This window comes from Cuculus canorus, chromosome 1, assembly GCF_017976375.1.
Source record: "Cuculus canorus isolate bCucCan1 chromosome 1, bCucCan1.pri, whole genome shotgun sequence".
In the NCBI taxonomy this organism is placed as follows: Eukaryota; Metazoa; Chordata; class Aves; order Cuculiformes; family Cuculidae; genus Cuculus; species Cuculus canorus.
Genome location: NC_071401.1, coordinates 119,641,925 through 119,669,864, shown reverse-complemented (window position 1 = coordinate 119,669,864; position 27,940 = coordinate 119,641,925). Strand labels below are relative to the sequence as shown.

At 45.2% G+C, this 27,940-nt stretch overlaps 2 protein-coding genes across 3 annotated transcripts; both read right to left on the bottom strand.

The window, feature by feature from the left end:
• Nucleotides 1-17: 17 nt before the first annotated feature.
• LOC104055791 (apovitellenin-1) lies at nt 18-3,274 on the bottom strand. Of its 2 annotated transcripts, none has more exons than XM_054087650.1 (4): nt 3,162-3,274; nt 1,658-1,758; nt 1,109-1,268; nt 18-436 (listed from the first exon to the last, which is right to left on the bottom strand). In XM_054087650.1, exons 2-4 carry the CDS (start codon nt 1,716-1,718, stop codon nt 337-339), a joined length of 321 nt encoding a protein of 106 aa, XP_053943625.1. In that variant the 5' UTR covers nt 1,719-1,758; nt 3,162-3,274; the 3' UTR covers nt 18-336. The 2 variants fall into 2 exon arrangements, with proteins under 2 accessions (XP_053943625.1, XP_009555264.1); XM_009556969.2 differs by having other exon boundaries at nt 1,658-1,755; nt 3,162-3,207.
• A 1,674-nt stretch (nt 3,275-4,948) lies between these two features.
• ILDR1 (immunoglobulin like domain containing receptor 1) lies at nt 4,949-23,659 on the bottom strand. The gene is made up of 8 exons (XM_054056831.1): nt 23,539-23,659; nt 20,436-20,606; nt 18,460-18,609; nt 17,578-17,697; nt 17,281-17,427; nt 12,808-12,939; nt 10,267-11,075; nt 4,949-9,214 (listed from the first exon to the last, which is right to left on the bottom strand). Exons 1-8 carry the CDS (start codon nt 23,600-23,602, stop codon nt 9,173-9,175), a joined length of 1,635 nt encoding a protein of 544 aa, XP_053912806.1. The 5' UTR covers nt 23,603-23,659; the 3' UTR covers nt 4,949-9,172.
• Between the last annotated feature and the right edge of the window lie 4,281 nt (nt 23,660-27,940).

Sequence of the window (27,940 nt, the reverse complement as noted above, 5' to 3'; positions counted from 1 at the left end):
TAAACAGGAAACTTAAGGAAGTGTAACAACCAACATTTTTTTTTATTAGAGGGCCAAGCCATTCAGGATGAATTAATTTTCAGGATTTGGCTACAGAAGAACTCTATAATCTCATTGCCTTCTCCATGCCCAGCAGCGGATTTTCTGGAGGGAGAAGACTGCAGCAGATGCCTTCCGTCCTTTGGTTTTTGAAGCTGGGTTCCCTCTAGTGGCATTAAGAGGAGCATCGATTCTGTCTTATTCACTGATCTTGGTTGGTAGTAGGGGCAGAGGGAAAAAGAACACAGAAGTATGCTACCAACTCCCATCAGGAAACGCGGACTTCTCTTCATCTGGCTAGTAGCCTAGGACTTTTGTATACCACAGGTTCTTTATTTTTTCCATCATCTGTTCAGCCAGTATGCTGAGTTTAGTTGTTTCTCTGATGAGGAAGTTCCTGTAGAAGAGAGTGTATGTGGTAAGATACACAAATACAAGAGCGTAACCTCTGTCTGCTGTAGTTATCATACTGCAGGTCACTGAGAGTGCAAAGCTCCTTAGCAATCCCAGAAAAGTTTTCCTCAGAAGACCAGAATAGGCAGTATGTATTTGCCACCAGTTATGTGAAACTGTATGTTTTAGATCAACATGCTTTTCCCTTTTGGGAAGAAATGCTTTCCCCTCCTTTGGGGAATATGCATTTACAGCTTGACCCAATTCTGTGACTTGCGTTAAATGGCAGCAGTGTTTCCTGGCACCTTTAGTACTCGGTCTTTCACAGACAGCACTGCAGCACCTGCCCAGCCCCTTCCAGGGCAGCTGATCTCCCACCTGCCAGTGGGTCACTCCCTCACTACCCACTTATAAAGAGCAGTAACTGCTATCCCCATGAGCATTGATATGTTCAGTGTGCATCCCTGGGAAGAGGTTGCACTTTCACCAGAAACTGCATCATCCTGCCCCACCTTCCCATGCCCTGCTCCCACTGTAGCCGTATCAGGCTTTGATTGCTGATTCATTTCTCATTGGGTATCCCTACATAGATACTTGATCTGTTCTTTCTCCCACTCCTCCCGCTCCTTTTCAGCTCATAGCAATTGCAGCACTAATGCAGAAGGTCTTTCCATACCTGGTCCCAACAACTACTGGAGTCTGGGCAGCATCCACCAAGAACTGACCAACTTTAGGGGACACCTTGTTCACAGCTTCATAGATGTAAGCTGCAATTGCGTCAGGGACAACCAACCAGTCACGACGGTCTCTCTCAAAAACGGACTTTGACTGCACTTCTGAGGAAGAGGAGGTAAAACCTGTGAGGCTTCTCCAGTTATCTATGTCTCTAGCATCTTTCCCCAGGCATAGTCTGAAGACACTTGAAATGCTGAGATTCAAAGCCCTGCTGCCCCAAATTCACTCTAGCAGCATCCAACAGCACCTCATACTCATTTTTTGTGTGCCTACATCATAGGCCTTACATGGCAGAGTGTTTGCAGCAGGTAGAGACAATTTTCAAGGCCCCTACTGAGTTGTTCCACACTGCCAAGCACCATATATTCATAGTCTTGAACTGTGTTATTAAGCTTCAGTCCTACTTTATGGATGGGTCAGACTTCTCTAAGTTAGGTGAGAACATGTAGAGCTGAGCTTGAAGGCAAACAGAAAAGCTTTTCAGACTTACCAGGGAGAGTGGTGCTAAGAAGCAGAATCAGAGCTATCACCAGTGCCCTGGATTGCAGCATGGTTTGCAGTACCGTTATGCCCTCTACACCAAGACACCTGCTGGAATTACCATACAATATTTTGTTTGTTTTCGGAGAAATAAAACGTGTCAGTTTAAACCCAGATTTTTGCAACAGACTTAACCAATACATGAAGGAGAGAACAAGAAAGATCGTGAGGCATTTGCTCCGAAGAATGAAGAAAAACAGTATAAATGAAAGCATACTTTGATGTGTGTATTCACAAATGGCCACAATAGCTTTTAGAGCTCCAAGAAACATGTGACAGTTAAAGCTACTTCTTTTATACAAGAGCTATAATTCCTTTTTCCAGCATAAGAGTGGACCACTAAAATTGGCAGAGGTCAGTATGTTTCCTCCACAGACAGGTACAACTGAAAAAGACATAAGGTTGGATGGTTTTGTTTGGTTTTTTTGTTTGATTGCTCTAAAGAAAATTCTGCTATCACACACAATGATTGTCTCAGTGCCCTGGTGATCTGAGTATTTTGTCTTGCTCCAGTTGAGGAAAGACCCAACTAGGTTATTTTGCCTTTTCCACACTGGAATTAACGCAGCAGATAGTAGCCCAGGTAGAACAAGTTCTCAAAAGGGAATAAGTGCAAACTCAACTTTATCCAACCTCCTTTATTCTGTCTAGGAAAAAGCCACAATTACAGAAACTCTTTAAATGATAGTACTTGGAAAAGGTGACATTCCATCTAAACAAGATTTTCAAACATGGTGCACTTAAAAAGATGTTTAAAAGTTAAACTTGATTTATGTCATGAATTAGAGGGCTGCATCACTCAGAATTACATGAAGAAAACATTGAAGTGCTAGGAATAGCAACGGCAAAAAAAGCTGCAAGTCTATGACTTGTAACTGCTTTTCTAAATCCTATTCCAGGTGTCTTCAAGTCAATGCTCCTTCTTGTTCCAAAATAAGGAACTTTCCTTCCATTTATATTTCCCTCTGTGCACAGATTTCCTCCAAAAGCTACCATTCCCTCTTCAGCAGACATTTGCTGACCAGCAGCAGTTACTCTGTTGCTACTCTTCCTTGATTTCTAATCCTAGAGCCAGTTTCTCCATCAGCAGACAAAGGGTATAAATTTACTTCCCAAGAGCATTGAGCATCCTACCTGCTTTAGAACCTGCAGTCCTTGTGGTGGAGGCAGCTGCACAAAGGTTTTATATCTTCCAACACTAAAAGTCTGCAATCCCACTGGCTTGGCTCACTTATGAGTGTCTGATGGAGCATTCATCACAACTTCAATCCAGATCATCTCAAGCACTCCCACCCTTCTCTATTTCAGCAATATTCCTGGCTATAGAGCATGAGAAGGGTTCACAGTTCGGCTTCCAATAAGAAATGGGGCAAAATAGAAGACCACCTCCACTCACTTCTCTGTGTCCAAGAAACAAAGTCCATACCACCCAGAAGAGAAAGTTCAACCCTTACCTGTCCTGCTTTCTTTCTCAGGCTGAAGCAGAGGTAGATGCTCATCTGAGATACTGTCGTTTATGCAGAGCTAATATAGCAACAGCAAGGGGGTCAAAGGTCCTGCTTTGTTTCCCTATTTGCTCTTTTGCAAGCATATCCAACTCAGTGGGACAGGCAAGAAGCTGTGGAGGACTCTGGACCTGGTACTGAGATTTGGTAATGGAGGGTCAGCCTGACCTGAGCCCAAGAGATGTGGAAGGCAACTCCTGGGTCACTGAGTCCCTTACTTTTGCAGACAACCATGTCATAGAGGCCCCTTTCCTAAGTTGACCAAATTCCACATTAACAGTAGCTGGAGCTGGACTGAATTTTGCTCCCACTTTTCCTGCAGGAAAGCCTATGCTGTAACCTCATTGCTTTGACTATTGGAACTTACTTGTAGCTATTATGCCCATTGGCGTTATACCATCCATTTCCGACAAATACATTAACATTTTTTCTTTCCCCATGCCCAAGTCTTCTTGTACAGGCTGACACGATGTCATGCATCTGAGCCAGCTATCAAAACTTACCCAGGGGAAATATCCAGTTCTGAGGCTCCTAGCTCAATAAAGACATCGACCTGTCAGGGTGTGTCCAGAGGGCCACAAAAAATAATCAGAGGGCTGGAATACCTCTCCTATGAAGAAAGGCTGAAAAAAATTGGGCTTTTTCAGTTTGTAGAGGAGAAGGCTCCAGGAAGGCCTTGTTATAGTTTTTCTGTACTTAAAGGGAGCTTATAAGAAAACCAGAAACTTTTTACCAAGGCCTGTAGTGACAGGACATGGGGAAATGGTTTTAAATTGAAAGACAGTAGATTTACATTGGATATGAGGAAGAATTATTTATGACAATGGTGGTGCAACACTGGAATACGTTGCCCAGAGAAGCTGTGGACACCCTATTATTCAAAGTGTTCAAGGTCAGGTTGGATAGGGCTTTGAGCAACCTGATCTAGTGAAAGATGTCCCTGCCCAAGGCAGGGGCAGGTGGATGAGGTAATCTTCAAAGGTCCTTCCAACCATTCTATGATTCAATGATGACTTCTCCCCAGGCTCCCTGGGGATCTAGTTCCAGTCAGAAAGCCGCTACATTGCCCCTTTAGGGTGTACTTTTCCATAGCTCTAGTTCTAAGTGCCCACTGGGTCTTTAGTCAAGCCAGCCATCTGTATTTGGCACATGCAAGCACTGAGCAATAGTGGAGAGACAGAAGGGCTGCAACACTGAGCAACAAAGGGCATTAGCTCAGGGGAGTGGGGAGGACATGAGGCATAAATTAAGCCTACTGTGTGAAACCCAATAGACCTCCATTCTTATGTCAGCTCCTTATTTATTAGGTGACTCACTTATTCCTTAGGTGACGATCACATGTGGCAAGTGTGAAAAGCTCAACCAATACCTTCATTATCAACAAACAAAATTCCTAGATGACTCCTCATGGAGCTCGAAGTACTTTAGAACCAAACAGTAAGTGGTTTTGGTTTTACAGAGGTAGCAGCCAAGTCAGTGACTGCTGCAGTGAGTTACATCATTAAAGAGGACTGCCAGTGGTTTCCCAGACATTTTTGCACTCTCTTGATGAGTATTTATTCAAATTATCTTCTTAGAAAAGCAAAGAAAAAAAAAAAGTCTCCCAAAATAAGAGGAACAAAATAATCCCCCATACAAGCAAGCCATTTTTGTCCAAAAACTAACATCAGAAATTTCTTACTAAGGTACAACAAGGCTAATTCCAGAAGTAAGAACAAAGAATTTTCAGTTCCACTTCTGGTACAAACACTAAAGAGCAGTTATCATCTAGGAAGAACACACAAGACCAATTGGTTGAAAATTCTCTTATATTTTAATTACACATTTGACAGTCATTGAAGAAAATCTACATGTTTACCATCTGTTTTCACAGCTGGAATAATATTCAGAAGAGCAGCACAAGGCGTATTACAGACATTAAACAGAAGAAATAGCAAGGAGTAGTCATTACTTGTGGGGGTTAATTTAATATAACCTCAAGTGTCATTTCTCTGCTATGTCAGGTTGACAAGAGGAAAGCTCTAACTATATTAAGTGGGTTTTTTAAACTGATAAGCTGTTGGAGGTAGAAACACAGAGGGGTATTAGCTACCCTATGTAGTAGTATGTCCTGCTGAAGAGCTTTGCTTTGTGGTTGTTATCACACAAGGTAACTTTCCTCCTCTGAGGTTAGCCTAACTTTAGCCAGTGCTATCATGAATACAATCCCAGAGATAGCAACTGGGCACTTCAGCACTTTCTACTGCCAAACAGGCACTTGCCAAGACCAGATCAATGATTGCACAAGAAGCAGCCCTTGCCCTCCATTCCTGGAACGGCATTCGAAAATGGCAGGGCGCTGTGCAAATAAGCAAGAAAGCCAGATATTGCAAGTCCTTTCTTAATTAAAGAAATATTACATGATTTTTTTTATCACACTTATGAATCTCTGGTCTGAGGTGGAAAGCAGGTGACAAGAGTAGCATGGGCATCTATCTGCCCCGTGTGCCATGGTTGCTTCTCATGAAATTATTATTTTAAATTAGGGTAACTCCAGTGGCTATCAAGGCACTTTATCTGAGACAGAAAATTCATTCTTGGGGGTAAGGTATATTCCTTCAACTGCATGACAGGAAGAATAAGAGTCTAGAATGGCAATAACTCCCATATTTAAAACATAGCCAACTTTTTTTCATCACAAATGGGCTGACATATGAACATCAGGTCTTTGAATGGCTGAAAAATTAAGCATGAATAAATTGCAATGCAGAAAGAATACGAGTAGGCTATTTCCTACTGTTATTTCTTTCAGTGTGCAGCATTTGAGCTGCTGAATTCTCTCTCTCTTTTAAATTAAAAGTCAAAGACCCTGTAATCTTACTGGGGAAAAGTTAAAAAAAAAAAGTATTGTGCAGTGCTGTCTCAACGGCTTTCATTTATAGCCAATTAAAAATAGAAATAAGCATTCAAAGTACAGCCTACTTCCTTCCTGCTTTTCTGTCTTCTTGCAGTTGTAAAGCATGCATATATAGATTTTCTTTGTCATTATTTCACAGCCCACCAAATGGTGTTTTATGAACTGCAATGGTCTGAGGACCAGTAAACCTGGTACCTTTTCTGCTTCCCTACTGGATAACCTAATCTGCTTCTGCCACAATTTAAGAAGTTACAGACTTAAGACAGAGATACAATCAATTTTCCCTGAAAAGTATTGTTTGATGTTTCTATAAATATGAATAAAGTTACTGAAGAGGAGCTCAAGTATGATAAAGATAAAACTCTTCAGACTTCACACACCACAAATTGTGTTCACACAATCTACAATTATTCACCCTAGCTCAATTCTGGGGACTAGAGGAACAAATAAAGATGGAGGGCTCCTTCGTAGGATTTAGATTAAAAAGCACAAGCTCTGCAGTTCTTATGCTCATACCACAGCAGTAAGCTTCAACAACTGCTACTGTTACAGAGTCATCTGGGTTTTCTTGCTGTGTGAGGGTGTTCTTGCTCTTGTGAAAACTTGCCAGACACTTGTTGGCTTACGCACACTTGAATGTGAAGGAAAGTGAACTCTTTCTCATGCAACCATCTTGGCATCTCAACTAGTGTCTCAATAGATGATGGAAAAACAGGCAGCTCTTCCCTGAAACCTGGACATTTGGGCTGCATTGAGATGACAGGAAGAAGTTGTCCTGTACGATATATGGACCTATTGGTAGTACAAGGAAAAAGTCAAATTCCCAGCCGTGAATTCAGCTTCCAAGAGTAGAATCTGCACGGCCCTGGGAATCTGTTAAGAGTCACAGAGGGCAATGCTAAAGTCAAAACAGGCTGCTAGTTTTGGAAAAAGCAGCCCCATATTATTTTCTGCCCTTCCAGTCACCATAAACTCTTAACTAATAAAAATACTAGCACATCATAGAAGAGAGGGTGCATAAAATCCTCAGCATGTCGTTAAATAAGAATAAAAATTATTCACAGCCAGTGGCCGAGAAGCAGATTTAAGAGTGATACTGGCTTTGTGAGTTCTGTGAACACACTTAATTCCCTATATTTTAGATGTCCAGTTTACAGTATTCAGTCTGTGTTTAATGCAGACAAGGACTATGCTTAATACGGCCTTGCTTTCTTGAGTTCAGATTTTGTAGTTAGTCTTATAGCCCTTTCAGCAACTGCTGGCAAACAGCCCTTCTGTCTTCAAAAAGTAAGCCTTGGGTTCTGAAACAAAGTCAACCAGAGAAGACAGCAGCTCTTCCTGCTTTATCTCCATACACAGGAATCAGAAATAAGCACTGTCAGCCAAGAGACTGTAGGAGAATGAGCACTCTCTGCAGTAGCCTTTGGCTGACCAGCAACTGCATCAAATATCCAGCTGGGAGTAGTTGCTCCCAGTGTGATGTTTCCCATCATTGTCCAAAGGAAAGAAAAAATGGAGGTAGGCAAAGTGAAAGTCTCTCCAAGTCAGTCTTCCAAGTGAAAGCATAAGCACATCAGTAACTGGGATGTTACAGAACAAATAGTAACAAGTGTCCCACATGGCACTGGCAGGGGAATAAGCTAGGCAATACAGTCACTGATACTGGCCAATCTCTAGCACCCCTGGGTTACAGAATAATTCACAAGATGCTCCAAAAGCTCCTTGCCAACAGTCAAGTCTCTTGAATCCAAGAAGTGCCTTTGGTAAGCCAGTTTACCAGGGAAGCAGCCAGCATCAGGAGAATCTCTCTTTTTCCAGCACATTTTAAATGAACACAGTGAAGGAACGACATCAAGGAGAAATGGCAACTTGTTCTCTGTTGCAGCTATTGTAAGAGCGTACAGAAATGCTGTTTCAGTTGCAAGATAAGAGATGAGAACTCCCTGTAATCTAGCTATAGAACAGATGCACCACACATGGAGGTGTTAAAAGTGTCAAGGACAACAGTAAGAATGGTGACTGTAAGATTTCTTCAGAGCCCTTTATCCCACGCCGTGAATATGATACATGCCACAGAGGTCAAAGGGAGAATATAAAATGCATGGAAAAAGAGTACATGGCTTAGGAAATATATATCCACCAAAGTCATGCTTCCTAGAATTTGAAGGAAATTCTGGTCCACGGTGTTAGGAACAGTAGTCATCCCTTGCTCAGTCCCTGTAGTGACAGCCAAACCTTCATAAATTTAGCCCTTTAAGTTTACAAATAAATTCCAGTCTGGTTTTAAGGCTAGAAGAAGTATCTTTTAAAGCACTAAGTTCTAAACTTAGAGTAGAGCTGATTGTTTCAGTCAGTATAGGGAACATAAGCTGGCAATTTGCAGACATGCTAGTGAGCTCTTGTTAAGGCAGTGAAATATCCTTCCAGCGCTGCAACTCTTCTCTTTGGGAGAAAGGCTTATGTGGGACAAAAGGAAGCGACTGCCCCAACCACGCTGGGCAGCTGGGCAGAAGCAGCAAATATCGCACATTCTGAAGCACAACAGAAGGCTTTAGAAGGGAGATGCTGTTCTTCCCTACGCCAGACTCCTAGGAGGCTGGATCTCATGACCTCCTGAGGCCTCTTCCAACCTAAATTATTCTACTGTCCTGTGATTTTACAACTCTGTGATCATTGGAGATGTGATCCAGTAACTGGTGTGCAATGGACTAGGCTCCTTGCAGTGCCAGAGCACCTAAAAAAGACAACTGGTATCTCTCTTTAAGGACTGGGAATACACCATTTACTAAAAAAAAAAATAAATCTACTGTTTCCAATAGAATGTTTTCCACATATCACATCCCATTGCAAACCTAATTTTCTAAGTCACAGCAAGAATAAAAAGGGGATACATATTGCTTTCATGGGCCCTAGACGGATTCTTCAGAGCCATAAGTCTAAGAGGAACCTGCTTCATCTGGTTTGTTTGCTGGTTGTCTGTTCAATCAAAAGCAGCCATCTCAATGCACATAGTAGAAAAGCTAAGAGGAGTCTAGTGGAAATCTTAGTTCTTCCAGTACTGGCATTAAATGACAATGCTTCTTCCACTGTGGGAACTTCCTTTGTCCTGCAAGAGAAAATAAAAGATTCAGGAACAAGGAACGATGAATGGAAATCATATGTTTTCTTACCTCCTCTGAGCACCATAACAAAACCATTCCTACATACACACATTCCAGATGGGACTAGAACTGCACTTCCTTCCAAAACTCAGAAGGGAAAATGGTAATGTGCAAGATTCAGCCCTTTGAGAAGATTCCCACCTGGTAAAATTCTGCATATATGTGACAATGGACACTTAATTTTTTATTTTAAAAAAATCTTCTTTTTTAAGGGGGAATACATTGTCTAACTTGGAAACTAGCAATTGGATATGAAGCTTTTCACACTTAGGTTGATACCTGAAATCTAGTCCCAGTATAAACTGACAAGATGAACTGTGGACAATAGCTGTCCCCTGACCTTATAATGCATATTCAGTTCTCTGGAGTCCCAACAAGTGAGCCACTCTCTTCCACCTGGCCTGAAGAACCACATGTTTCTCGCCACTATCGCCACTCGTGATCTTAAAAGCCTGTTTCACGTAGCTTTAGGCATCTTACCTGGATGCTTTCCCATATGAACCATCTTAAATATACCACCAAGGTACTGCAAAAATTAAATGTTGGAGATGGGTAATGGGAGAATCCTGTACACGTTAAAAGAAATCAGAAGTAAACCAACACCACAGAGGGCTGCAGAGGGATACTCAATACTGCTGCCTCCACTGGAAGTGCCTCCTCCCCAGGCAGTGCCTGGACAGCAGCTATTCTAACTCCAACACATAGAGCCCAAAATGGCTCTAGGTGGGGACAGGAGTGAGAGGGTATAATATGTCATCCAGTGTGGGACGTGACAGGGGACCTACTTTGTTTGATGGCTCACTTTGGCTCTGAACACACTAAAGCCATGCAACACGTCTGAAGGCAGAGGACTCAGCAGCTTCTTCATAACAAGCTGTGCAGGGCAGCCAGTGCTGCTTGCCATCCATTTGAAAGACAACAAGCTGCAGAGAGCACTCTCACTCCCCCAAATCCACCTCTTCCCTTTGATGCAAAAGCAAAAAGGCATCTGACTCACCGAACGTGGCCCTGCAATGTCTTTATGCTTCTTGTCCTGACCTGAGATGACTTCTAATGAGCAATAACTGGGGGGTTTATCTTCTGGCCATTCTCGGGACTGGTGCCGCCGCTTGCGGTTTTTCATTGGAGGACGGACTTGCTCTTCTGAGGAGCTCCATGACCCCCGGCGAGAAGGGGGAGAGTAGCTGTGCCGCCGCTGACCCGAGTTGTTGCTCCTGCTGGTGTGGTGCTGGTAGTCTAGCCTCCCTGTAGGCTCTTGTCTCCTGCCACGATGGTGGCTGGAGCGCTCCTTGGCCTCCTCCGGATAGAAACTAGAGCTGCTGCCACTACTTTTGCCCCTCTCGCTCTGGCGTGGGGGTGACACATCCCTTTTGGAGTTTTGGAGCCTGCCATTGTAGCCACCTGTCCTCAGCCTGTGATGATGGTCCTCTCGCTGCCTGTCCCAGGGCTCCTGACTGTAGCTGGAATATGAATCCCCATTGGAAGGCAAGGGCCCCCTCCGGTTTTCCCTCTTGTCCTCTGCTATGGAGTCCCAGGGTCTAGTGGTGTTGGCAGCTCTCTGTGGCCGTGAGGAGTTGCTGCTCCCATGGATGGAGGAGATGTGATTGGTGAGAGGAGGTGGCATGATCTCCGAGCCCAGGGAGGACAGCAAGCTGGGCTGCACAGCCTGCCGCTGGTGGGAGGATGGCCGGAGCTGTGACATATTAAGGTTTTGAATTTCAGACTCCAGATAGTCCAAAACACCCTTGTTAGCGGAAAGTTGAGCTTGTGGCTGCACCAGTGGAAGACTGTTCTGCAAAGAGACATCTAAGGATAAAAGCACAGAAGAATGCAGCAAGTCAAAGGGAAGCAACAGAGAGGGTCCTTCTGCACTAATGATCCTGGCTGCATTGCTTTTGAGCCTCTCCTGCTCCTCCTCACTGCAAGAGCTAAGCAAGTCTCAAGCACCACAACAAGCACATACAGAACAGGTAAGGTGCAAAAAGTAGTAACTAGTAAGTTGCAGCATGATCTGCCTAGAGTTTTGGGCAGTACAGAGGTAAGAAATCAAAGTCATCCAGCACACTTGCAAATACAGTTTTTGTGTTTACAGAGAGGAACATCTTTCTTCCTACAGCATTGATAACAAATTTTATTTTAAAAGAATCAGAGAAAGTTCATAGTTTCCTCTTATATCTCATTGAACTGGAAGAAATATGAACCAATGCTGCTAAAGAAAAAGACATTTTTATATTTATTCACAAAGACACACACACCCATATGTATAAATATAAGTAGCAAATGGAGAAGGTTTTTCACTAAGAGACTGGTCCAGCTCTGGAACGGTTGCCTAAAGAAGTCATGGAATCGCCACTCTTGCAGGTTTCTAAGATTTGGCTGGATAAAGCCACAGTTCATGTGACTGAGAATTGTGACAGTCCTGCTTTGAGCAAGAGGTAAGACTAGATGACCTTAGAAGTCCCTTCTACCCAACATCTCTAAAAAGCTGACCAGAAACAGATTTAAGGGAAAATTAAGCACACGAGGTTCAAGGATTGTGAAAACACAAGCTAAGAAACTGCCTGAGAAACTTACTTGTCCATTGCCTGCCAGCATGCACATGGATTTCCTTGAGAAGACTCTGTGTATTTTACCTTAAATCTTGGTGGCTCAGTCACCAGATCTTCCTAAGGAAAACTGTGCTCTGGCTAGGAAAAATGGTAACTGTAGAATTAACTAGTGGGCTACAGATTAGATACTCAAACATCTTGAACCTAGCATTTAGGATGTTTGCAAACTATTTCTTCAAACAATAGTTAAGACTCATCAGACAGACATGGAGTAAATCTGTGAGTGCTGTGTAGTGATGAAAAGCTAATTTCAGATGAAAAAGACATTTTATTTATTTGAGAAGTAATTATGTTGAATTCCCTTATTCTCCTTGGGCAGTTAAATATTACTGGTAATAAGTTATTTTATCGCTTATTTCTCTAGGACTTCCGATATTCACTCCATCTTCCCTCCTCCATCAAAGTTACAAATAAATATCACTAATATGAGCGGTTTAGGGGCAGAACAACTGGAAAATTCTTCCCAGTTCTTTAAGGAGTCCTTCACATTTTGCTGCATGCAGGCTAGATCTATTGCACAGAAGGCAGTTTGCCCTTAATCATTTGAAGACTAGGCATTTGATAAGAAATCAAACAAATTGCACCTCACTTTTCATGTCAGTTTTGGCTATTAGGAGTTGACCGTGACCAGCACAGCAAAACAAAGAGACAGTACCCTCCTCTACCACATGAAGTGAGATAAGCTGGGTATATTTACCCTGCAGTCACTGGGGTGTAGCACAGATATACCTCAGTTAGCATTAAACTACTTCACCCAGCACTGAGCCCTCACAAGTCTATAGTACGCTGCAGATGTAGCAGAGCTGTCATGGTAAGAACATCTTTCTCTCTTTTGTAGTAGAGAATCTGAAGCCTCTCTGCTGGATGTCCCAGAGCAGTTATCTGTTTCTCATCCCAATTTCCCTCTGAAATGATGCCTATGGTCTCACCTCTTTGCAGTAAAGGGTTCAGTAGGTAAGAGGAAAGTTGTGAGTTCCTGTCGCCACCTCCATAGAACATCTTGGGTGCCATCCAAGGTGCAAGTGCCTGAGCCTGCTTCATGAACCGATGCCGTTCCAGTACTGTAAAAGAAAAAGAAGAAAGCTTACAGCAGCTATCCAGAGAGTACAGCTTGCAAACCACATGACATTTTGATTGACAGACAAATGGATGTGATCTGTTGTTTGTATCACATCCTTTGGATGTAATCAGGTATAGGAAATTGACAGAAAGAAAAGCTCTCTCCACGCCACGACAAAGTTAAACGAGCGCACGGGAAATTCTAGTACAAAGTTGTACAGCTTCAAAAAGATACCTAAAACAGAAGAAAAAGGTTACTGCCTGACATTCAAGGTTCAGTTCCAGCAACTGGGAACAAATGGCACTATGATTAAGTACACAGCACATAACCAAATGCAAGACTTTGACCTGCCCTGCCATTATAAGTACAGTTGCAGAAAGGTGGGAAATAATGTTTGATATAGCAAGATAACCCACACTGTTCTCTCTCTCCTAAAACTTTCAGCTCATCTTTTGGCTTTGATTTACAGCTAAACAAGACTTTTTTTTGCCACTTTCATGTAGACTCTGTACAGATGATATTTTTCACACCATACTCCATCATTTCCTCTCTGTTCCACAAATAGGGCACTCAACGGTGCATTGTCCAGCTCTCCTAGTCTTTTCAACTGCTCTTGCTGTCTGTCTGTAATTTACCTCAGCCTGACTGCTAAAATTAAATCCCTTAGGACAGTGTGGTCAAACTTATGAACAAACTAAATTTCCTGTTCTCAGCAGCAATGTCCAGTGTGCCAAAGGAACAAACTCAGTGGACACATTTCTCCCTCACTGCTTTTCCACCGCTGCTAACTCCAGACCTCTATTCATGAGGTCAGCCTCCAATTCCACTTCACTTTTTTCAGCACATCTATCTCACCTCCCCTAAAAAGACAACCTCACCATCCCCGTCTTTGAAACCATCACTCATAGCAACTTCTTATTTCGGAATACCGAAAAAAAGCCTTACAGAAGTTTACTTCTTCTACTAGACAAGCAAAACTCAAGTTTACAAGCAAGAAAATTCTGCAAGCCCCAGACCTCATGAAGCCTGACTCCGCATGGTTTGTTTGGCATTACTGGGTGAAGCTTTTCTGCAATGGGGCTTTTGCAAAAATTCTTTGATATGGCTTCTCTGGAGTTTCAGAAGCAGCGGGCTTTTACTGCAGCCTCTTCTCTGGTCAGGCATGAATGGAACATTCCTGGTTATGCAGTTCAGGAGACAGAGAGAAACAAATTGCCTTTGAGACATTACCCCTCTGATAAATCTGGCTGAAGTTGGTTGATGAAATTAAAAGCTATCAGAGAGGAAGAGACATAGGATAGACAGACAGCACTGACTGCACAGAAGCCTTGCTTCTTTAAGAAACCAGGCTACCGCTAAGCTCCAATTAATTCTGTCCCCTGGGTTCATTTGCAACGGGTAGCATTTACACTGCATGGTCTTTGAGATAGAGGTCTCCTTTTTAGGTAGCACTCCAGTTATTAAACATCCTCCTCTAGCTATTTCACTGAATATATACAGAGCACCACTAGCAGCAAAACAGGGACTCGCCATGCCTCTTGACACATCCTTCCTTTTTCCCACAGCTCGTACAGCTCCACTTTGTTCTCCACTCCAAACTCCCTCCCCCTGCCCAGTCTGTCTCTAACAAGAATGAAATACAAAGCTGGAAACTTCAGGATTCTTAATCCTAATACTCTGATTTTTCTTCAAAGCTGTGTGACCTGACGTAGCAGATTTCAAGCATTTTATGTCAAATTTCCTTAAATTCCCCCTCCCTCCAAGGGATTTTCCTCCAGTTTAAGTTTCAAACTCAGAGGAAGACAGAAAGAGCAAAACTAAAAAGGATAAAAAAAAGGGAAAGGCCTTACCTCCTCCTGTCCCATCCCTTCAGTTATCACCTTGAAAATTACCTAGCATCTGCTGAGTGCGCATCCCTGGGTTTTCACCAGTCTTTGGAGTGAAAGGCCCAGCAGCTGTGGGATACCTACTTAGGGTTCTCCTCCTTAGGGTATAAAGTCACTAAGACCAAAGTCTCTGTAATTCTCTGATCTCTCCCTACAGCTGAACAAATGCAGAATTACCCTTGGACTTCCTTCATCCTGTCTTCCTTTCCCAGACATTTTGCCTTCAAGTTTGAACCTGATATTTACTCTGGTTTCCCAGCTGAAAATGGAAGCAAAGTTACAGATCTTTTCTTAAAGAGCACGTTTATCTGAGGAAGGTCAGATTCACTCTAACTCCAAAACTCATATCTGCTATAAAACTTTGGCAGAATGTTATGTTCTTCACTTCACTTACTCCCTGCTGAGAAAGGTTGTTCTTCACCTTTGACAGACTTTACAGCTGCTGGGCCTATTATCCAATTATTAAAAAAATATTTTCCAACCTCGTCAGACCCAGGTGCAAGTATAACCTATTTTGCACCAATTCATTAGTGGAAGAAGTCCACAGTAGAAAAGGAATGAATAAGAACCCAAGAAGGTCATAAACATATTTACCGTAGTTGGCTTTTCTCAGGGCTTTCCAGGGGGAATATAATTGCCTTGCTCCTAGGGCACGTTAATGTTTCTGTACACCAATTCTGAATTACTCAAACAATGCACTTCTTTTATTACTACATTCAAAATCTTGTTAGTTAATGACCTGACTTAAAACCCCCAGAATTACTTTGTCTCAACAGCATCTATGACTGTTCAGCAGATCTAGGCTACCCTCTAGTGGACAATAATTGGGAAGAAGTCATTGGTACTCGCACTTTAACCCCAAAGATTTAGTTGCGGATTTCTACCTTCTGATCAGTTGTGTGGAACTGTTATTGCTCAGGAATGTTTTTTTAAATGCCCCTTGTATCTACTCGTGTTTTTCAAGGCCTCCAGTTCAATTCTTGGAGTGTAAAAAAGTAAGTGAGAGGCAGGATGAAGTGAAGATACAGCAGAGGACGGGAGCAGGCACAAGGATCCTTTGCAAAGTAGATAAAGAGAGTAGGCAAGTGGGGTGGAGGTTACAGTCACAGAATTCAGCGGCCAGTCAAGGAGGCTGGACTCATCTGTACCTTCCCTCATGAGCAGGGAGAGGTTTTGTGAATCCTGCAAGAATCCCTCTAACTTATCCTCAACAGAAGGCTGGAAAGACAACAATCTGAAGTGTGCTATCACCTCCCACAGCACAGAAAAACAGAAAAGAGCTCAGACATATTCTCAATCCCTTTTTTGATGGGAACTTGGAAGTCTGGAGGTGCGAGTCTTACCTCCACCACCTCTCTCTGCCTTTATGGAAAGGGATTTTTCTACCAAATTTCCATGGCCTTCTCAACAGCATGCATTTTACTTGTCAGCTTCTAAAGCCCCCAGAAAGTGTTTTATTTTGCTTTTAGCAAATGAAAGGGATGCTCTGTTCACTCTTTGCAAGGGCTAGACAAATAATCTTAAATCTAAAACTCTCCCAACTTACTAATACCCAAGGTATACCAAATAGCTCTTTTGCCAGTAAAGGGAAACCAGAAACACAGCTCCTTGTTCATAAATCCACCCTTTGCAGCATCTGGGGAAGAATCTGTCAATTTCAGTGATAAATAAATATAATTTTTGCATTTTGTTTCTGTAAGATGGTGTAAACTATGTAGTAGCTATTTCACCTTCTGTGCTACTAAGTTTCAGTTACAGGAACACAGAGGTTAGGGGACCTTCCTAGTCAAAACAAAACACTGGCCTTACTAAGTGAACAGCGTCTGGCTGCAGAAAGAATCTTTATTACCACTAAAAATTAGCACAACAAAGTTTCTCTTGACCTTCAGAACCTCAGAATGCATTTACAGGGCTGATCACCAAGACAGTTTTTGTCCTTTCTTCCTCCTCACTTCCTGCCCAAACTATAACAAACAATTTTTTTTCTCGGAGAAGGAGCAGCTCTGAAAATAACAGGCAGATAGAAAATTCCATTTTTAATTTAATGTAATTACCCCTCATAGCAACACGCTTGAAGGTTAGGCCAGCTTGGAGAGTAGCAGCAAGGCATTCACTTGCCTTCCTCACGTGCACAGGCATATGAACCACAAGACAGGGAAGAAAAGTCCTGAGCTACTCATACAAGGGATGTGATTATGCCCTGAATGACAAGAGAGCTGTTGGCAGCAAGGTGTGAGTGGAGAGGAACTTCTGAAAGGAGACATAGAGAAACAAGATGGGCTACATGTATCCTAGCTCCACTCCTCTAATCTCAAACACAAGTCATATTGGCCAAAGAAATGTCTCAGGCTATATGGATGCTAAACTGGAGAGAGAAAGCAGAGCTCAGCAAGCTCTGAGTCAAGATTTTTTCTTGATAGGAGTCATAAATGGATGCACATTTGCTTAAATCTCACCTTCTTCATTACAGCAGCACCGGGTTGGGCAGCAGACACATGGGACGTGGCAGCAGCAATACTGGGGGCAGCACTGGCACCAGCATATTCCAATCAGCATAAGGAGAAGGAGGCCACCGAGAACGATGAAGAGTACTGTGAGCCAGTCTGTGGGAAAAAATAGAAGAGAAAGAGAAACCTAATGTACCAGAGCATTGTACATTACTGAGTATTTATCCACTGCTGGAGATATCTTGGGGCAGGGAGCAAGAGAACAGGAGGTATCTGCCATCCAGAAAACAAACCACAAGCACTTACGGAGAACGATCAGCTTAACTTCTTTGTCTGCATCACCTGAGGTATCTCCTGGTGCTTCCACAGTGCAGTAGTACACACCATGGTCCCACCACATGACCTCACTGATGACAAGGTCTGCCCCTGTGGGAGAGGGACCGGAAGGTTAGCAGGCTATTTGGGAGTAACAGACTTCCAAAACAACAAAAACTCTGAGTGACTTTCAGGCCCCAGTCTAAGAGGGCCCTCTGCCTGCAGGTGACATATAATACTGCATCTCCCCTCTTCCCAAGCGTAGCCATCATCTTCAAGCAATCCCACTTAAAGTCCACTGAGAATTCCTGTAAAACAGTATCAACCTCCAGTTCCATTTTTCTTTGTCTTACTGGAAGACAACACTACTTAGAGAAGTGGGACTAGTTCTGCATGGAGTGAAACAACCGACAAGCTGCTGGGTGATGGATGTTAACAGATAGCCACTGCGGGCAATCCTCCTGGTTCTGGAACACAGATCACTGTCCCCATTAGGCCAGCCATCCCAAGAACTCTTCTGGCAGTAGTAGCAGCTGTTGCTCCAGGGACAGCAAGGAGCATATAATGCATCTGTACAACTAAGAAGTACTACTTAAGAGAAAGAACTTTTTTCTAGCCTCTGGGCTCCTCAGATACTTTTACGCTCTTCAGCAAAATGCTCAGACACCCTCAGACTAGCCTTAGCTTGCAGTGCCTCCAATACCCTCAGGCTAGCTGGGACAGGGCCCTTCACAACTCTTATTTCATTGCCACCTCACAGAATATGTAAGCTACAGATTACATTAGCCGTATTTATGCTTCTCTTCACTTGGCAGGCCCAGATATCAGATAGTTACTGAGCTGACTCCCTGGCTGGGGGGTCAAGTCACTTACGGTTCTGAATGGTGATCTTTCGTTGCTGGTAGTCAATGCCCAGCACAGGCTCCTTCTGCCCAGATTTCTGGATGACAATGCGCACCTTTCGCTGGCTGTCATTGCAGTCAGTAGATGGGTCTTGGCCAAGACCTAAACCAGCCTGGTATGCTACAAAGACACACCATCAAATAAGATGCCAAAAGTTATTTCAAAGGACCAATTTCTATCCCCATGTGAGCAGCAGAGAAACTCTTGAATGCATGTATTTGCTTTAGTTTAGTAATACAAAGCATGGCTCCAAAACAGCTTTGAAACACAAGTTGCTTTGGAGTATACAAAGGAAAACAGGTGTAGGGCTACAAGAACGTCAGAGATTTTGAAAATTCAGGAGCTGCAGAGGAGGTGCCTCTTGTGCTCATAGATTAAAGAACAAAAGTAGAAAGAAGCTAATTCTGATAGGCTGGAGGGCAGCTTGGAGTATGAAGATAAACTGCAAGGATAAAAAAGCCATAAAACTCCGAGGAGTACCGGAACTAAAATGAAAGTATGATATTTTACCAAACAAAAACTTCCGATATACATCAGCTGCTGTAGGGATTGTCTCCCTTTCCCTCCTGCATCTCCATAGATGTAGTGGAGCTCATAAAGACAGAAGAAAATCCATCATCTGATTCCAGCTAAGGATCACATGTAGAGAGACCCAAAAGAATTAATGGAGGGCTAGAGGCAATTTCTATCCAATAGTCTTATGGCAGGCACACAATATAAACTATGTTCCAGATATTTGGGATCTGAGTGAGACAATGAATTTGGACAGACAACCAATACAGACAGCCATAATTGTCTGTAAATAGTTTGCAAGGAAGAGAGGAGAGGACACAGATTTTCAAAGGTTCCTCCATTGCTGTATCTACAATGGATCATGAAGAGAGATCCAACTAAGCAAACACTGTGACCTTCATGCTTTCTGTCCCTGTTGGGGTTATTGGTTTGAGCCTGGGCTCAAAGGACTCACGTTAAGCTGGGATCAGCAGCTAAGGTTTGGCAGCTTAAACATACTGCAGTATGAGGAGAGGGAAAGGGAGACGGAGAGGGAGAGGATATATACTCCTAATATCCAGTCTAAACCTCCCCTGGTGCAGCTTTGAACCATTCGCATGCAGCCTATTGCTGGATACCAGGGAGAAGAGATCAGCACCTCCCTCTCCACTTCCCCTCCACAGGAAGCTGCAGAAGACAATGAGGTCATCTCTCAGCCTCTTTTTCTCCAAACTAGACAAGCCTGAAGTGCTTAGCCTCTCCTTATAGAACAATTCCTTCCAGTCCTGTGACCAGCTGTGTTGCCTCCCTCTGGACGCGTTCAAGGAACTTCACATCCTTCTTAAATTATTGGGCCCAGAACTGCACACAGTACTCAAGGTGAGGCCATGCCAACACTAAACATAGCAGGATCATCACCACTTTTGATCAGCTGGTTATATAGTATTTGATACACCCCAGGATGCAGTTTACATTCCACCTTAACCATCTTAAATACTCCTGAATTAAGGCTGCACACACTAGAATGTCTGCACATGGAGTGCTGCCACCAGTACTAAATGTTATTACTTAGAAGACTTTGTACCCTCGAAAATGCATGCGTTCTACTTCCTAAAATCAGTAACACTTGGTCACAGGTATCTAGCTCCAGCGCTCCAACCATACAGTCCACCATGAAATCATAAAGTCCACTTGTTGCAGGGCCCTTGCTTTCAAACTTGCTGAAGCATAAGGTGGGGCTGCCAAGACTGACACATGCGTCCTATCATAAAGACTTGACACTGCAAAGGAGGTCACAGACATGACCTGTATTTTCTTGGACTGCAGGGAAATACCACCATCCGACCTGGTCTGTGGGCAGGTAGAGGTCAAAAGCCTGTATATCCCCAGTAAGTCTGCCTCCCCCTTCCTTGCCATTGAAGGGGGATTCCTTGGAGGACAAGCCTGACACTTACAGACCGAGTAGTAGTCAAAGATGGGGTCCTTGCAGAAGGATTTGAAGCGCCAGGTCACCACCACGTCCTGCAGCTGTGCTGAGGTGCTGTAGTCACACTTGAGGGTAACACTGGCAAATAAGGTGGTATAACGTTCAACATCCTGCACTGTCACCATCAGGGAGAGGTAACCTGCAAACGAGAATACAGAAGGCAGTCAGCCAGCAGGAACAGACATTGCATTGCAACTTTCACTCTGCACCAGACCAACCACTGATGTACATCTCTCTTGCCTTCATCCAGGACCTGCAATTACAGACCTCACCAGCCCCTCTGGTGAAGCTGCTCAGTTACAAATCCTGGTTAGAATGCAAGTCCCATCTTTCCCTGACAGAAAGCAGCTTTAGCCACCTGCTCTGGCCTGCCTTGTGGATTGAATTATTTTCTTCAAAGCAACTGCTAGTAGCCATTATGTAGTAGGTCACCTGGTGCTCTCTTTCTGCATGGGGAAAGCTGTCCCTCCAAGCTAGGGGACATAATTCATTGGGCCCCAAAGCACAGAGGATGGGACTGTTTTGCTTTGCCATCCTACAGCAAAGTACTGCAGTGCCATCCATTCATATAAACACCAAATGAATTTTACCAAGGTCTCACTAGACAGTCATCAGAATGTTAGCTAGTGGTGAACAGGAATAAGCCAATACAACTTTTGAGCTGCAGCATTATAGTTAACCTATTTATTGCCACTTCAGAACACCACACATCAATTACCCTTTTTTTTTTTTCCTTTTTAATGAAGATATTGTAATGTATGTTTAGAATTCATCTATAACAACCTCACAACATTTTCTATCCAAGCAGCTATACCTGCTGAGGAAGGTTCTACAAAGTTTCACATAAGCTATGCATTATTTTAACCACAGTCCAGACACATCTCTATCTTATTTAAACTTTGATAATACAGTAAATTGTGCTTGTCATTAACAATAGCAAAGTTATCACCAGTGGCCTTCGATAAGGCAGTACAAACAGCACGGAGAAAGCGTGGGATGCCCTGCCTGGAGTAAACCCCAGAGAACAGGGCACGCAGCCCTATGCAAGCTGCTTCTTAACGAAGAAGCATGACAGCAAAAAAGGAGACAAGTAAAAGGGGAGGTTTGGAAGCGGCCAACCAAAAATGCCCACCACCACGAATCAGCACTCAATTTTTTATCATACATGCGAAGACTTTCCCTATACTACACATTTTGAGGATGCCAGCAAGGGAACAAGGGACTATGTAGTAACATCAGGATCACAACTGCAAGCATCATTCTTTCAGTGTCCTCTCAGGCTGCAGCTCCACAGTACAGGCAAACGCAAGTTGGCCCAGCTTCCACTGGCTGGAAAACATGCTGCAGAGGTACAACACAGCTTCAACAAGTGATTCTGCAGTAGGACATTCTCAACGCAGTATGCACTCGGTTTCTGGTTTGAAATGGACTCCTAGACAGCCAACTCTAAGCACTGCCAGAGCAAACTCATTTGCCTTAAAAATATCAAACAAACACAGCGACCCGGGTACAGTCTGAGTCCAAAGCTTTTCCAAAAAATAAAACGTATGCACACGCACTTAAACATAGAAATACCAGCAGCTGTGCAGACTGCTAGCAAACCCAAACATCTCTATTACAATACTGTAGGCGAGACAGAGGCAAGACTGGTGACAAGTAGTTACAGTGGCTCTTATCTAACTACACTGTAGCTCAATACACCTTATTTCAGCTTTCATTGTGAAAGAGCTGACCCACAGGATCCTGCCTCAGGAAATCACACAAACCAATCCAAGATACAAACTCTCAAGACTGGCAAATCCTGGAGATCAAATAAATTGCCATATCAATTCTGACCTGTTGAGGCTCATGGACACAGAACCAGATTTTCCATGAGCTTCCTACAGTAGCATCTCTTGGGTGAGATGCTCTTCATTAAAGGGATCCTTTTGCAGAACAGATGTAATAAGAACAGTCCGAGTTGAAAGGTAAGTTCCTTATTTTTTTAACGAGGTTCCCATCAGAGGACACTCAGATGTCTCTGCACATCTGATGTTTCATACCAAACTCCTCCAAGAAAATGGAGAAGTTATGACATTAAGGCCAGTTCCTAAATTTGAACTGCATGCTGCTATCCTTAACCTGGTTGGAAAGAACAAATCTGAACTCTACCAACCTAGTAAGTTACTGCTCCCTCAGGCCTACGTCTTCACATCCAAGAAACTGTCCTTCAGGGCCAGTGAAGCCAGGTTTTAGCTAGAACATCAGGCAGGAATATGGCTGTTAAACAGGACAATCAACAAGCACACCTCCACGTGTTTGGTTTTTTTTTTTTTGGGGGGGGGGGGGTTATGTGTTTCTTTTACTGGTTCTCTGTGAAAAACTGAACTTTGGTATTTAAAGTAAAGACCCAGGCATCCAAGAAGCAAAATGATGATTATATTTCCTACAGGAGATCAGAAGGAGTCAAGAAACCTAAGAAGCTTGGCAGAAAGGACTCGGCTTGCGGACACGGAGGTGAGTTCCTCCTCTCCACACAGGCGTGCATCTAGCAGGTATGGAAGCGCTGCAGCCACCCCAGGTCACCAGAGAGGCTGGGGCTGCCGAGCCAGCAGCAAAGGCTGGGGTGGGCGCTTGCGACCAGCCCCAGGAGAGCCCCTCCGTGTTTGCGCTCTGGTCCAGACCAAAACTCCCACACACGAGCGAGCCGGGAGGCTGCCAGGAAGCAGGCGGCCACTTCCTCCTAGCCGCACCTAGGGCTGGAAGGGACCTTAAGGATCATCCATTTCCAATCCCCCTGCCACGGGAGGCAGGGACATCCCACCAGACCAGGCTGCCCAAGGCCCCATCCAACCTGGTCTTGAACACCTTCAGAGATGGGGCAGCCACAACTTCCCTGGGCAACCTGTGCCAGTGCCTCACCGCCCTCATGGTGAAGAAATTCCTCCTTTTGTCCAGTCTAAATCTGCCCCTCTCCAGTTTATACTCGTTCCCCCTCGTCCTATCACCACAAGGCTTTATGAATAGTCCCTCTCCAACTTTCTTGTAGAATTCCCAGGGCAGGGAAACCCCCTGGCAGGGACCCCACTCACCGGCCGGCAGCCCCGCCAGCAGCAGCAGCAGCGGCGCTCCCCGGCAGCGCCCGAGAGGGGCCATGGCGCTGCCTCCTCCGCCCGCCTGGGGACAAGCGACAGGCCACCCCGCCGCACCCACAGCACCTCCCCTTCCCGTGGCACCTGTCCCGGGGACAGGACACTGCCCTCCCTCCGCGGGAACCGCCTCCCGCCGCCGCACCTGCACCCGCCGCCCCGCAGCCGCGCACACAGCGCCCGCCGCCGGCGGCACAAACTGATTAAAAACGTGTTTATTTATATTAAAAAAACTGTGCAGACAGGTAGGGGGGAAGGTGTGGGTGCGGGAGGCTCCTTGGAACACTTTGCACTCTGGCAGTGACGCCTAGGATCTTCTTCCCGGTGCTTCACGAACACCTTGAAAACACCAGGGAAAATATAGAATCATAGAATCATAGAATCATGGAATCATAGAATGGTTTGGGTTGGAAGGACCTTAAAGATCATCCAGTTCCAACCCCCCTGCCATGGGCAGAGACACCTCCCACCAAACCAGGCTGCTCAAGGCCCCATCCAACCTGGCCTTGAACACCTCCAGGGATGGGGTAGCTACAACTTCCCTGGGCAACCTGTGCCAGTGTCTCACCACTCTCATTGTGAAGAAATTCTTCCTAATGTCCAGTCTAAATCTGCCTCTCTCCAGTTTATACCCGTTGCCTCTTGTCCTACCACTACAATCCTTTGTAAACAGTCCCTTCCCAACTTTCCTGTAGGCCCCCTTCAAGTACTGGAAAGTTGCTATAAGATCTCCTCTGAGCCTTCTCTTCTCCAGGCTGAACAAGCCCAACTCAGCCTGTCCTTGTATGGGAGGTGCTCCAGCCCTCAGATCATCTTTGTAGCCCTCCTCTGAACCTGTTCCAACAGCTTCATATCCTTCTTATGTTAAGAATTCCAGAACTGGACACAATACTCCAGGTGAGGTCTCATAAGAGAGGAACAGAAGGGCAGAGTCACATCCGTGGACCTGCTGGCCACGCTTCTTTTGATGCAGCCCAGGTTACGTTTGGCCATCTGGGCTATGAGCGCACATTGCTGGATCATGTTGAGCTTCTCATCAACCAAGGACCTTCACATCCTTTGGGTTAGAAGGGACCATAAAGGTCATCCACTTGCAACGCCCTTGCAGTGAGCAGGAACACCTCGCACTGGATCAGGTTTCTCAAAGCCCCATCCTATCTGGCCTTGAATGTTTCTGGGATGGGGCTTCTACTGCCTCTCTGCGCAACCTGTGCCAGTGCCTCACCACCCTCAGCGTAAAAGAATTCTTCCTACTATCTAGTATAAACTTCTAATCTGAATCTAATCTAATCTGTTCAGCGTGGAGAAGCGGAGAGTGAGGGAACACCTCATAGCATTTTACTGCTTCTTCATGAGAGAAGGAGGAGGAGCTGATCTCTTCTCTCTGGTGACCAATGGTAGCACCCAAGGGAATGTCAGGAAGACATGCCAGGGAGGTTTAGGTTGGATGTTAGGAAAAGGTTCTTTGCCCAGAGGTTGGGGGAGCACTGGAACAGTTCCCCAGGGAAGCAGTCATGGCACCAAGCATGACAATATTCTAGAAGCATTTGGACAACATTCTCAGACACATAGTGTGAATGTCGGGGCTGTCCTGTGCAGGGACAGGAGGTGGATTCAATGACCCTTGTGGATCCCTTCCAACTCAGGACATTCTGTGATTCTGTAAACTTCTCATCTTTCAGTTTAAAACTATTACCCGTTCTCCTGTTGCTACAGGCCCTGCTAAAAAGTTTTCTCCTGTCTTTCTTATAAGCACCCTTGACATATTAAAAGGTGCAATAAGGTCTCCTTGGAGTCTTCTCTTCGCCAGGCTGAACAACCCCAACTCTCTCAGCCTCTCTCCACAGGGGAGGTGTTCCAGGCATTTGATGATACTTGTGGCCCTCCTCTGAACTTGCTCCAAAAAACCCACAGAAAGTTTAGGGAATTATTTTCATTTTCCCACTGAAGTTTTGAAAACATCACAATGGTGACCTAAGGCGATATTGCTTTTTAAACCTCCCCACCCATCAGCCCTTCTAGTTTCTGGTGGAATTGGAGAGGGGGTGGGTGGTGGTGTGTGTGTAGGGGGTGTGTACTGGGACTGTGTGTGTGGGGGTGTCTCTGTGTGTGTTGGGGTAAGGGTTGAGTAGGGGTGAGTGTGTGTGGGGGACGTGGGGGTAGATATGTGTATGGGGCTGAGGGTGTGTGTAGGGAGGGTGGTGGGGTGGCGCTTGGGGGTTAGAGTGTGAGCGTGGGGGAGGTGTGTGGGATGGCAGATGTGAGTGAGGAGGGTGGGGGGTGGATGGGATGTGTATGAAGGGTGCACGTGTGGGACTGGAGTTGCGGAATCGGGGGGTGTCTGTGTGTCTCCGTGTGTCTGTGTGTGTTTGTGTGTGTTTGTGTGTGTTTGTGTGTCTGTCTCTGTGTCTGTGTGTCTCTGTGTGTGCGCCTGTGTGTCTGTGTATGTCTGTCTGTGCTTGTCTGTCTGTGTACCTGTGTGTCTGAGTGTGTGTGTGTGTGTGTGTCTGTCTGTGTGTGTCTATGTGTCTTCTGTGTGTGTGTGTCTGTCTGTGTCTGTCTGTGTGTCTGTCTGTGTGTCTCTGTGTGTGTTTGTGTATGTTTGTGTGTCTCTGTGTATGTACGTGTGTCTGTGTGTCTGTGTCTGTCTCTGTGTATGTCTGTGTCTTTCTGTGTGTGTCTGTGTCTGTGTGTGTCTCAGTGCGTCTGTGTGTGCGTCTGTGTCGGTGTGTGTCTGTGTCTGTGTGTGTGTCTCTGTATGTGTTTGTGTATGTTTGTGTGTGTCACTGTGTGTGTGTGTCTCTCTGTTTCTGTGTGTCTGTCCATGCCTGTGTCTGGGTGTCCGTGTGTGTATGCGCGTCTATGTGCGTCTCCATGTCTTTATGTGTGTGTGTGTGTCTGTGTCTGTGTGCCTGTGTGTGCCCGTGTCCGTGGCCCCGCGTCCCTGTCCGCGCTGTCCCCGCCCCCAGTCCCGCCCCCGGGCCCCGCCGTTGCCTCGGTAACCGGTGACGCGGCGATGGCGGCGGCCCCAGGTAAAGAGGTACTTGGGGGGGGGGGGGGGGGGTGTCAGCGCCACCCCCTGTGGCGTTCCCTGCCTCCCCCTCTGCTATCCCTGTGTTGTGACATGAGGATATCACCATCTCCCACCGCCCTATCACGGCCTTTTCCCGGTGTCCAGGTGGAGGGCAGCCTTGGAAGAGCATCAGAGCTGAGGCAGCTGGGCTGGCACCTCTGGAAGGACAGTGCCATCGCCCTTGTGCACGTGTGGGACAAGGCTTCCTACACAGAGGCTTTTGGAAAATACAAGCCTTTATTCCCACACAGATGCCTGGCTGGGGAAAAGTGAGACAGGGATGGATGTACTGGGACCAGTGCTGTTTAATATATGAATCAATGATTTAGACAGCGAGATCGAGTGCACGCTCAGCAAGTTTGCGGATGACACCAAGCTGAGTGGTGCAGTTGCCACTGTGGAAGGATGAGAAGTCATCCAGAGGGACTTGGACAGACTGGAGAAGTGGGCCTGTGAAAACCTGATGAGGTTCAACAAGGCCAAGTGCAAGGGCCTACATCTGGGTCAGAGCAATCCGTGGTTTCAGTACAGGATAGGGGATGATGTGATTGAGAGCAGCCCTGCAGAGAAGGACTTGGGGGTGCTGGTTGATGAGAAGCTCGACATGAGCCGGCAATGTGCGCTCGCAGCCTTGAAGGCCAACCGTATCCTGGGCTGCATCAAAAGAGCTGTGGCCAGCAGGTTAAGGGAAGTGATTCTGCCCCTCTGTTCCTCTCTTGTGAGACTTCATCTGGAGTACTGTGTCCAGTTCTGGAATCCTCAACATAAGAAGGATGTGGAACTGTTGGAACAGAGGAGGGCTACAAAGATGATCCAAGAGCTGGAGCACCTCCAATACGAGGACAGGCTGAGAGAGTTGGGCTTGTTCAGCCTGGAGAAGAGAAAGCTCAGAGGAGATCTTATAGCGACCTTCCAGTACTTGAAAGGGCCTACAGGAAAGCTGGGGAGGGACTGTTCACAAAGGCTTGTGGTGATAGGACGAGGGGCAATGTCTATATGGAGAGGGGCAGATTTAGACTAGACATAAGGAAAGAATTTCTTCATGCTGAGGGTGGTGAGGCACTGGCACAGGTTGCCCAGGGAAGTTGTGGCTGCCCCATCCCTGGAGGTGTTCAAGGCCAGGTTGGATGGAGCTTTGAGCAGCCTCTTCTGGTGGGACATGTCCCTACCCATGGCAAGGGGGTTGGAACTGGATGATTTTTAAAGTCCTTCCAACCCAAACTATTCTACGGTTCTATGTTCCGCAACAGAATGGACCATCCTGTACTTCCC

What these genes read in the sequence shown, in the direction of transcription:
- ILDR1 (XM_054056831.1), bottom strand. Translation starts at nt 23,602, where the DNA reads ATGGCCCCTCTCGGGCGCTGCCGGGGAGCGCCGCTGCTGCTGCTGCTG. An exon ending in CTTTGACTACTACTCGGTCT is followed by an intron (nt 18,610 to 20,435) that starts GTAAGTGTCAGG and finishes GTGTCTTTGTAG; the next exon opens with CATACCAGGCTGGTTTAGGT. An exon ending in AAAGATCACCATTCAGAACC is followed by an intron (nt 17,698 to 18,459) that starts GTAAGTGACTTG and finishes CCTCTCCCACAG; the next exon opens with GGGCAGACCTTGTCATCAGT.
- LOC104055791 (XM_054087650.1), bottom strand. Translation starts at nt 1,718, where the DNA reads ATGCTGCAATCCAGGGCACTGGTGATAGCTCTGATTCTGCTTCTTAGC. An exon ending in TCTTAGCACCACTCTCCCTG is followed by an intron (nt 1,269 to 1,657) that starts GTAAGTCTGAAA and finishes CCTCTTCCTCAG; the next exon opens with AAGTGCAGTCAAAGTCCGTT. An exon ending in CCAGTAGTTGTTGGGACCAG is followed by an intron (nt 437 to 1,108) that starts GTATGGAAAGAC and finishes TCTCTTCTACAG; the next exon opens with GAACTTCCTCATCAGAGAAA.